General features: G+C 43.3%; 1 protein-coding gene across 1 annotated transcript in view; it reads left to right on the top strand.

Moving 5' to 3' along the window:
- The first annotated feature begins 303 nt into the window (after positions 1-303).
- Positions 304-11477, top strand: part of LOC137641584 (nucleolar protein 4-like) — a 342312-nt gene continuing 331138 nt past the window's right edge. Inside the window, exon 1 of the mRNA XM_068374293.1 lies at positions 304-1821. Within this exon, the coding sequence (XP_068230394.1) occupies positions 1144-1821 (678 nt within the window). The 5' untranslated portion in view covers positions 304-1143. The remainder of the gene's footprint in view (positions 1822-11477) is intronic.

The following is an 11477-nucleotide window of genomic DNA, read 5'->3' as shown; positions in this document are numbered from 1 at the left end:
TAACACTTCAGCCATAAGTGCTGTACCCGCAGAACTGGAATATCAAGTGTGCGTGTGTGCATTTCTAATATGCATGCAAGGAGAGATATTCGTATGTATGTGTGTGAGCGCGCGCAGATCTATGTGAGGAATGACAAGTATCAACATCATTATAGACCCACATAATATGAGGTTAAGGGAGGCAGGGTGCACATGAACATGCCATTCATGTATACACACATGCAGACACCCTCATGAGCACTCACTGTACACACTAGACGGGTTGCGGGAGGGCTCTCGCCTCTCGGTTAGTTGGAGACTCAGATAGCGGTTGGCGGTCGGTGTGAGAGGAGGTTGTAGTCGCTCGTTCTTCCTTGGCTACCTCGCTCCGAACACCGCATGTCGCTTACCGGGCAATATCGCCGGGACGCGACGACTTACGGCGATTGTTAGTATCCAGTTTTGTTTTGTGAATCTGTGACCGAATTTTAAGTTTATCGTATAGTGGGAAATGCAGATGAATAATAGTTTGAAAAGAAACTATTTCCATAATGAGCTAAAACTGACATAGACCTATAGTGCGTGAAAAAAAGTTTCACGAGGTAAAAAAAAACAATTTTCTTTAGATCTCAGGAAGAGAAGAAGTTTATTGACATCAAACAATTTATATTTAGAATTTAAATATAGAACAGCTCAGCATAGGTCATCTATAAGAAACTAAGGCCCAACAGATCCCTGTTGTGAAATCGTGAAAAAAGGTGAATTTATTACAGTGAGAAAGTAAATTATGTATTGATTGATCTATCAAATCAGAAGAAGTTCGAGAGGTGGCAACACTAGACTTAAGTTTAATGCGAGACGCTTGACCTATGACCCCATGCGGGAGAAGAGAGAGTGACGGAAGTTCTTCCGAGTTCAAGGTCGTTCCCGAGAAACAAGTTTCCTTTTTATGCGTTTACTACGAGGCGTGGCCCCCTACCCATTCATAATTCTATATTTATTGTTTTCGTGTTGTCGCTAAAAGTATTACGAGAACTTATTACTAACGATGGGCTGCTTTCTTCTGTTGTAGGATAACTTCTCAGGGTCCATATACAGTAGGCCTAGTTTAACGCTTCGTAATTCGTCATTTCGTTGGTTGTAAGTGACATTCAATTCAAAAAGATGTTGAACTACGCTGCTAATCTTGGTCCGTTGAATGACACTGGGAACATCTTGAGCCACTGGGGTAACCCCCAGGATGCCAGTGGCCGAACGGGTGCCTCTTCCCCTCCGTCAGAATCCACAGCGGGCAAGTCGACGGTCGTCAAGATCGTCCATCCTATCACCATTCAGACAGAGAGGCCCCAGGACAGATCCCCTAGGAAGAGAGACCGTAGGACGGCCGGTCTCATGCTGAATCCTGGCAGTTCCCCAGACATGCCACAGGGTATGAGGGAGCCCGAATTTAAAGGAGAGATTCATCCTCCTCCGACGAAGATGTCCCGTTTGGGCATGTACGAGACGTACCAACCATGGGTCCTACAGACCTACGGAGACTCAGCAAAGACGAAAACCATCACCAGGAACAAATACCAAAGAATCCTGCAGATCCTTCGTGGTGATTACGTCGACAACGAGACGTCCAAATTCAAACTTTGGGTCAAGGGCCGCGGATTTAGGATTGGGCCGCCCCCGGGATTCGTCGGGAGTGGAGGAGGAGTGGACGATCCCCTAAAGGACCCCTTGAAGGAACCCTTGGGTATCACGCAGCTGTCATCCTCAGGTACTCCTGCAGCTATCGACTACAATCCTGATAAGGATCCATTTCCCGATATCTACGTACAAACAGGAACTATAAAGGTAAGTGAATGAGACAGTTGACTTTATTTGGGTCATTAAGGAGAGAGAGAGAGAGAGAGAGAGAGAGAGAGAGAGAGAGAGAGAGAGAGAGAGAGAGAGAGAGAGAGAGAGAGATGGATGGGGTGGTGGGGCCAATAATGCCATTCATTCATTATGATTTTCAGGTGTTTGCCTTATGGCTTACCACACACATTTAATATAACGAAATCTCTTCTGAAATAGCAGTTTATTCTTTCAGTTAGGCATAAGTTGACTGATTAATGGCTGCACAAAATTATACCCCCCCCCCTCTCTCTCTCTCTCTCTCTCTCTCTCCTCTCTCTCTCTCTCTCTCTCTCTCTCTCTCTCTCTCTCTCTTTCTCTCTCTCTCTCTCTATATATATATATATATATATATGAATTGTTTTATAAGTTTTTTTCTTTCTTGTAAGCTAATATTCACCCACCTAGATCCAGTCCATTGCTTTCCTCGCATCCAACCCCTCCCTCACATCTAGAGTATCTTCACCTCTATCCCCTTTCGTATCATTTCTTCGCCGCTATCTTCTTCCTCCCCCTTGTGCACTCCCTTCTTACTCCCATTATCACTTCCGTTTTTCTTCCATTTCCCACATTCACGACCCCCTTTTTATTATGTTTTTTCTCTTTCCGTCCATTCCCAATTTTTCCCCTTGACATGATTTTTCCCTGTTCTCGCAGCTCCTCCAATTATTTCATCTTCATACATTCTCTTTACGTTCTTTTCCCCTTGTTTCTCCAACCATCTGTTTTATCATCTCCCTCTTTTCGGTGATCTCCATTTCCTTCTAACGATCAGTCATTATTTATTTTTTCTATGGATTCATTCACATGATTTATGAGATTTTTTATATTTAAACGTTACTGCATGTGAAAAGATCACATCCAGGCCAATTAAAAGCGTAGACCGAATGCAGTTCAAAGTGCCAGGATTAAATACCTAATGAAATTTTAAAACCATAAATGTATGCCAAATGAAGGTTTAAAATATGGAATGTAGGTCTGATTGATTAAAATACAAAAATGTAGACCAATTGAATTGACACAAATCGCAGACTGTGGGCCTATCCTTAGAGCCACAACTGAACTGTTTTCTGGTTTTAAATAATTAGTATCTCCTTTTCCATCACTGTTAGGATTTTGTTTTTAGACCGATGTCTTATTTATATATATCCTCGAAGGAGTTATAATGATTTTGTTAATACCTGCAAACAAAATCGGTTTTTATATTAATTGTTGACCAGGATCAAGATTCTCTCTCTCTCTCTCTCTCTCTCTCTCTCTCTCTCTTGCAGCTTTTCAACTTTTCTTATCTTGTTTGTCAGTTTCTTACCTCTTCTGCTTCTCCTTTTGCACACTAATCTCACCTCTCCTTTAAGCCCCACTAATCTCTGGCTTTTACACTCCCTCCCCTACCCTCCGTTGCTAAACATACACTTCGTTTCTCACGGTTGCAGTTTCGGTTTTTAAATCTCTCTCTCTCTCTCTCTCTCTCTCTGATGATCATTTGCTGTCTGATAACTTTGGTTGTGTAGTTTTCCACTTCTGCTTAATAATTTCTTTCTAGCTTATTTGCTATTCCCCTCATTCTGTTTTTTAAGGGTAGAAAAAGAGGAACCTACGGATAGAAATACATCAATACTCTTTCTACCGAAACTCCCCTTCCTAACTATAGCAACCAACCAAAACCCCTCTCCCCTTTCTAGCCATTTCCACCAGCACTCCCATCCTAAGGCAGTTCCTCTGCTCCCACTATCATTTCCCTCACCATAACAACGGCAGGGTGAGGGGAGAGGGGAGGAGAATGGTCGGGGGAAGTGGAACATCGTTCCGCTCCCCTCCCCCTCGTAGGCAACACACCCTTGATTGTGTCGGCTACAGACCTGTGCGCTCTGCTTCTGCCGCTGTGTGCTGCTAACACCTGCCTTAACATCATTACGGAGGGGACGGGGCTGCCTGCAGGGGAAGGCCGCTCCAGGGCACGGGAAGGCCGGTACCTCCTAATGAAGAACGAGGAGGAAGAGAAGAAAGCAAGAAGGAATAAAAATTTTAGGCTAAGAAAGAAAGGCCAAGACTGTGGATAGGAGTATATATATATATATATATATATATATATATATATATATATATATATATATATATATATATATATATATATATATATATATATATATATATATATATATATTACTTTCCAGGCTACAACCCTAGCGTGAAAAGCAGGATACTATAAGCCTAGGGGCCCCAAAAGGGAAAATAGCCCAGTGAGGAAAGGAAACCAAGAAAATTAAATTATTTTAACAGTAACGACATTAAAACAAATATTTCCTACATAAATTATAAAAACTAACAAAAAAATTAAGGGAAATTAGATAGAATAGTGTGCCCTAGCGTACCCTCAAGCAAGAGAACTGTGTTTTTATATGCTAGTCTGTACTCACAAATTTTCTTAATTGTGCAATTCATCGTCTTCTCTTCCTTCCCCTGCTTCGTTTGCAATGCCGATGATTCATTCTGTTATTCTTAGTTCCGTCATTTTCATTATATGTCCTGCTCATGTCCATTTCTTTTTCTTACAAGTACAAGTTAGAATATCCCAACTTTAGTTTGCTCTTATCCGTTGTTCTTTTTTTCTGTCTCTTTGTTGTCTTTGAGTTGTATTTAACTCATGTTTTGAGGCTTTAGTAAGGCTCCAAGTTTTTTTTTATGTAAAGTTAGTACTGATAGGACCAGCTGTTTAAATACTTCTCTTTAGAGAAATTAACATTTCAACGTTTCATAATAAATTAGCATTTTTCTTTTATAATCCCATTTTATTTACCAAAAGCTCTTCATCCTAAGCTTATCCTACTTTTGCTTTCGGTCTCATATCCTGGCGAACTCTTGCTGTCTGTCTTAGATATATGTATTCATTGACAATCTTTAAGGGTTCGTCCATAACCGTTATTTGTTGTCTCTGCCTTTTCATTGAAAATTATTTTAGTTTTACCCATTCACTTTCAGTTCTACATTTCTACTATTTTCTATTCAAATCTTCTATCATCTTTTGCAATTCCTGACATGCTTCTCTAAATAAAACTAGAGAGATAGATAGATAGATTGATCGATTCTTTCTGTTTACTCCCAAAAATACACATTGTTGAGAATGAAAGTGCTTAAGGTCATGAAGACTTTTCAGGATCTATATATTTTTTCAAGTTATTGTTGTTTAAGAAAAGACAATTGGGATATACTTCAGATCTCTCTCTCTCTCTCTCTCTCTCTCTCTCTCTCTCTCTCTCTCTAAAGGAGCCTATGCCATGAAAAAATACTTTTTTCAATACTATTCGAACACGAAAGATTTTGCTTTTTATATTGCAAATAAACTGTTACTGTCAGGGCAGGCATGTTTCTGTCATTAATCACTCCTCGTTTCTTTCGTCACTTTGTCTTTACGTTTGTTTGTTTTCTCTTACTTAAACAAATGTTTTGTTTACTTTTATTTTTGTTTGTGTTGGTTGTGGGGGGTCCTTTTCTTGTGTGTTGTATGTGTCTTGAGTGCTCTCCTCTCCCCACCCCACCTCTCTCCCTTTCAGCCTTTAGGTCTCATAGTCTCCTTCTGCAGAACTCTACTCATGCCACCTCCCCTTCCCTTCCCTTCCCCCTCCTCCTCCTCCTCCTCCTTTCCGTCATAGATCCACCTCCTCCCGGTGCGGCCACAGAGTGCAAGCTACGGGACGGTTAAGGATGGGAGGGGAGGTGGGAGGGACAGATAGGGGGAAGACACACACACACGGAGTCAGTCATCTGCTGGGCCGGGCCCTTCATGGGTCGAGTCCTGTAAGTATGTGTGCGTGTGCGTGTCAGTATGCGTACACGTGTGCGCGTGTGTCCGGCCCGTTGGTTGCTGCTGCTGCTGCTGCTGCTGGTGTGGTGGTACCCAGGCCCGAGGGCTAGAAGGGCGCGAGTCTTAAGTGATTTATGTAAGCGTGACGCCCTTACGACCCTGGCTGGCCGTGAGGAGGATGTGGAGTTTCAGATTAACCGTGGCCCCGTGGGTGGCGGGACCCTCTCTCCTCCTCCGCTAAGGAGTAGGAGGGGAAAAGATGATAAGGGGTCTGACGATGAGGGTTCCCTGATACCTTCACAGACCCCTCTAATAATAATACCACCTTCATACCAGGCGAGCTCTCCTAATTCCTCCTTCTTCTATTTCCTCTTGCTCTCCCCGTCTGCTCTTCTTTCCACATTCGAACTCTCTTGCGTCTTTCTTTTTTTTTTCTTTCTCCTCTCTTGTCTTCTGTTCCAACTCTCCCACTTGAATCCACCTCCTGGAGTGATTCTAGAGAAGAGTGAAAAGCCACTTGTGAAAAAAGGGATGGAAGAGGGGGAAGGAGGTCTTTAAGATGTCTTTTTTTATATTCTTTTTCTCCATCGGTGGGCCAAAAACCAGCAGCACTGAAGTCGTGAACGAGAGAAAAGAAAAAAGAACGCGAGAAAATAGAGACGACTGAAAGAGGAAGAGGGGGAAGAAGGCAACGAAAGCATGTGGAAAACGACCGAACCATTTCTGAAAGTGGTGAGAGGACTGGCAAGAGGAGGGGGGGGGGGGTCGGGGGATGTAGGGATGGTTTGGTGGTGAGAGTGGTCGCGGCTGCCTGCCATGTCTCGCACACGCCTCCGCCCACCACTGCGGGCAAGAAGGGCGTGAGCTTAGCGGGTGGCCTCGTGGCTGCCGTGCCTTTATGTTGGCCGACGTCGCCGCCTCCTGTGTAACCACCAACACGCCCGCCACTAGCACAGGGGACCTAACCCGCAGGACTGCGCCAATACCACCACCGTCATTATTTATCGCTCCCCATCCCTTCCCACCTTCTTTATTCTCTATGTTCTCTTCCTCCTCCTTCTCCTCCTCCACACAGAAAGGAAAAGAGGAAGAGGCTAAAGTGCTTCCAAGAGATCGAAAAACTAGTCAGCTAGTTAAAAAGAGTAAGAGAGAAGCGCTTGAATAGAGAACTAAGTGGGTGGGTAAATTAGGTGTTATTTGCGGCCGTGTCAATATGCCATTGGCGGGATCATTATTTATATCGGTCTCTCTCCCATGCATCTTTTATTCTATGCTTCCCCATTACTTATTTGTCATTTTTTTTTCTGTACAAAGACCCAAGAAGGTGGGGCGAGTTCCTTTGGAATCTAGAACATAAAGTACTATACACATCACACGCGCGCGCTCGCGCTCTGACTTTCACATATGCCGTTTTAGTGATCATGTGGGAGGGGAGGCACCCCCTACCCCCCGTAGTGATATGGGAGGCTCATCGCTCCCTTGTCCCGTGGTAGCAAGCGAAGTGTCAGCTGCCCTGCCTTGCCCGATGTGTATGTATGTATGTTTGTGTACGCTATGACAAGAAAACTTGTGCGCATTGGCAGTCTATATGTGTTTGTATGTGTGTGTGAGAGAGAGAGAGAGAGAGAGCACAAGTGTTAGCGGCTTAGATAGGATTACACTATTTTGGGGCTTATTCGTTTGGACTTGGAATGTGGAACTAGTTAGCAAACGAACTGTTTGCTATGTGTATGTGTACTAGTTATACTGGATCTTGTTAATATTATAATATCGAACAGGGTCTCTCTCTCTCTCTCTCTCTCTCTCTCTCTCTCTCTCTCTCTCTCTCTCTCTCTCTCTCTCCCGTGTCTGTTGTTGCAACTCCGTGTGTGCGCATCGGCGGCGCTCAGATGTCTACACGGGGCGGGTAAATACCAGCTCAGATCATTTAATGACAGGTGTTTTAACACACACCGTTGAACTCCTGTTTTGAAAGTAGATCTCTCTCTCTCTCTCTCTCTCTCTCTCTCTCTCTCTCTCTCTCTCTCTCTCTCTCTCTCTCTCTCTCTCCAGGGGACAGGTTTTTTTTGGGTGTGGGTGGGTGGGGCGTGTACTCTCCATTATGTCACTGTATCTAGTCCCTTTGCATGATTAATTTCGTTTTGTAGTAATGCTAAATAAATATTAAATTACGACATTGAAGACCAACTCGAGTACAGTTAGTGCCTTCAAGCGCTCACATACCACCTCACACATTCCCTCCTTTAAAAACTTTTGCGACATTTCATTTCTATGTCTGACTGACATCAAAGATAGCTCAGAATTAGGGTTACTTCCTTCAAGAGAATACTGCCTAAATTTGGCCTTTCTCCTATCCATGGAACCAGTTTTTATTTTTTTTTCTTGTTATTCCTACGTCTAGGCTACCCTGCTTTCATTTCTTAGTCCATGCTCTCCTTCTTCCACTCTGTGCATTAGCCTTTTCGCGTCTTCTTCTTCTTCGTCATGTAGCCCCAGACTGGATGCCTTGTGCTCAAAACAGGAAGCTAACCATCTCACACCAACTGTTATTGTCGGGCCAGAGAAGGAGGTTGGGGCCGTGAGGAATGGTAGGGAGAGGAACCATGGATGTGTGTAGGGTAGGGAACGATGAGCGGAGGGTAGGGGAATGGAGAAGAGCAGGGGAGGGGAAGGGGGAGTTTAAAGGAGCTCTAATGGTGGGGAGGGGCATAGAGAGGGAGAGAGAGAGAGAGGACATGGCGGGGGATTGTGTGTGGTCGGTCGGAGGATGAGTTGAGGAGCGGAGGGGAGAGGGAGTGGGGAGGGGGTTTTCATGGGTTAGTAGGGGTTGTGTAAGTGGGATGGTGATTATGATGATGGCAGAGGGGATGCTTCAGAAGAGAGAGAGAGAGAGAGCAGGTGCACATACAGATAAGTTAAGGGAGGAAAAGCACTGAACGTAATTTGCGATGGCCAGTAATGAGAGAAGGGATGGGACACAGCAGAAAATCTAGGAAGGAAAAGAGGTGAAAAAAGTTAAAATGTTGTTATCGGGTTGCGAAGAGCTAGAGGGAGAGAGAGAAAGAGAGAACAACCCCTCCTCTCCCTCATTAAAATCCAGGGCCTTTATGAAGAGGTGACGAGTACAAGCCCTCTGCGCCTACAGCATACTCTCTAATGACGCCATGTAGTCTATGCATACGTATAAGCTCACATAACTTTTCATATTTATTTTATTTATGAATTTCGTAACGGATGTTTCGAGATGAGAGATTCTGTAGCAATTGTTCGGAGGTAATTGTCAAGCCCAGTTTTCCGCTTCTGACAAGCGGTGCATTTTGAATAGAATCTGTGTATTTTAAAGGCCAAGCAAGCTCCAGACTAATGATTTTACACCTGCTTCGCTCTGCAGGTGTTAGGGAAGCCTTTTTTTTTTTTTGGTGCAATCTTGGCAGGTTTTTCCTGTGTGTTTCGTTAGTTATGTAATTCGTCGATTTTCAGAACTTTGGGCTGTATCCTCAACTTGCAAATGGGTTGCGGATTTGACTTGTAATAGGATCATTCGGCTGTTTCTGTTCTGGCCCACAGAGATACGGCCACTTTTGGGCTTCCAATTGAACGGTTACCTCATTTTCGAACTCTGACGGCTCTATGACGAGAAGCCAGTTTCAGAGAGAGAGAGAGAGAGAGAGAGAGAGAGAGAGAGACTATGCCTATGCCTAGAGACTACGAAGAGTGGAAATCATGAAGTGGGCTAAAAAAAACACCCATTTTCTCAGGGAGTAAAATACAAACTTGAGAGGAAAGAAAGATTTAGGAATCAAACAAGGAGGAGAAGCAAAGTGAGGAAAAAAAAAAGAAATCTGGAGAGGAATTGGATCCATCTCTTCGAACTCTCCTATCCCCTCCTCCCCCCCCCCTTCCCCTCTCCATTTCCCCCCAAGGAGCCGAACTCGTCCCCATATCGGCTGGCGACGGAAATTGCGGCCAACGTCAGTAGTCGTAAACCAGACGTTACGGCCTCTGACGCACGTACATAAACGCATGTACGCAGACGGCTTTTACACATCCACACATATATGACCGTCGTGTATACTTGGAATAAAGCATGCTTGGTCTACATATAATTTATTCCCTTGTATTTAGGCCTATGTTTGATGTTCTATGTGTTAAAAGTAATGACTTTCTTATTGGGAATTGTTTTTTTCTTTTCTTTTAATCTCTCGTATGCTTCATTTACTCCTTCGTGTTGTTACCGCATCACTGTTGTGGTTCTCCTCCTATGTATAATCCTCCGCTTTTTTTCGGAGCTGCTACACCCTTCATCACGCTCGGACCCTCTCTCAGACCTTCCCAATGACCCATACTTATGTCACTTTCCCCTTCTCTCTCTCTCTCTCTCTCTCTCTCTCTCTCTCTCTCTCTCTCTTGTTGGGATCATCTCAGCTCATGCAATTGCCTCACTACTTTCCAATTAAAGAATATATATACACACTCCCTTTCTGTGTGGGGATACCTTAACGTGGTGAAAGGGTTCGAGTATCGCCATGATCAGCAAAGCTGCACTTATCAGGAACACTCATACTAGGTTGATTTGCTGTCAGCGATCAGACGAAAATCTCGCACCATCAGCCAATCCACACTGGCCAGCGTGGTGATGAAAACCGGGTCTTTTGACTGGCCAGACAGTACTACTTTAAATCCTTTAATATGGTTACGGTTCATTTTCCCTTTGCCTACACACACACATCAAATAGTCTGGCTTATTCTTTACATATTCTCTGTTCTCATACACCTGACAAAACTGAGATTACCAAACATCTTCACCCAAGGGGTTACTGCACTGTGGCCACTTTCATCTTGGTAAAGGTAGAAGAGACTCTTTAGCTATAGTAAGCAGCTCTTCTAGGAGAAGGACACTCCAAAATCAAACCATTGTTGGGTAGTCTTGGGTCTTGGGTAGTGTCATAACCTCTGTACCATGGTCTTCCACTGTCTTGGGTTAGAGTTCTTTTGCTTGAGGGTACACTTGGGCCCACTACTCGGATCTTATTTCTCTACCTCTTGTTTTGTTAAAGTTTTTACCTCACTGGGCTATTTTCTATGTTGGAGCCCTGGGCTTTAAATTAAAGCATCCTGCTTTTCCAACTAGGGTTGTAGCTTCAAGTAATAATAATAATAATAATAATAATAATAATAATAATAATAATAACTCCAGACATATAATTTACATGTCTGATGTCTTTGATCTGCAGTGGACTACAGTGGAAGCGGCTGCATGTATGTGTGTGCGTGTGTGTGTCTGTATAAAACTCACGGGGAAACTTGATGCCCAGTTGCTATATAGACTTTCTCACTGAATATTATATATTTTTACTCTTCGTTTCTGGAAGCGAAGCCGTATGCTTTTCCCTCCCTTCATGCTATTATGTTCTAGTTTTTTTCCTCACCCTGTAGTGCAGTTTAATTCCCTCGCCCTAATTTTCTCATTTTTCTTCAACGGTTCTATATACAATTCTGTTTTTCCTCTAGCAAAAGTCTTGCATTTTTGCCCATTTGACTTTTATTTTTTTATTTAGTTTCCACTGTGATCTCTTTTTCCCTTAGTTGCTACACTCATTCTCTTGGTCCTAATGATGCGATGTCATCGTTTTCATTTCTCCTTTAATTTATTATTATTTTGTTGTTGGTTTCGTTGTTCTTCTTACATGCTCTTTTCACCAATACTAGTATTCTCTCTCTCTCTCTCTCTCTCTCTCTCTCTCTCTCTCTCTCTCTCTCTCTCTCTCTCGTTACATGTTTCATCTTTTCACCAATACTAGAATTAAATGTT

Source organism: Palaemon carinicauda, chromosome 5, assembly GCF_036898095.1.
Source record: "Palaemon carinicauda isolate YSFRI2023 chromosome 5, ASM3689809v2, whole genome shotgun sequence".
NCBI lineage: Eukaryota > Metazoa > Arthropoda > Malacostraca > Decapoda > Palaemonidae > Palaemon > Palaemon carinicauda.
Note: the sequence above shows the minus strand (reverse complement) of the source record. Positions and strands in the feature narration are given on the sequence as shown.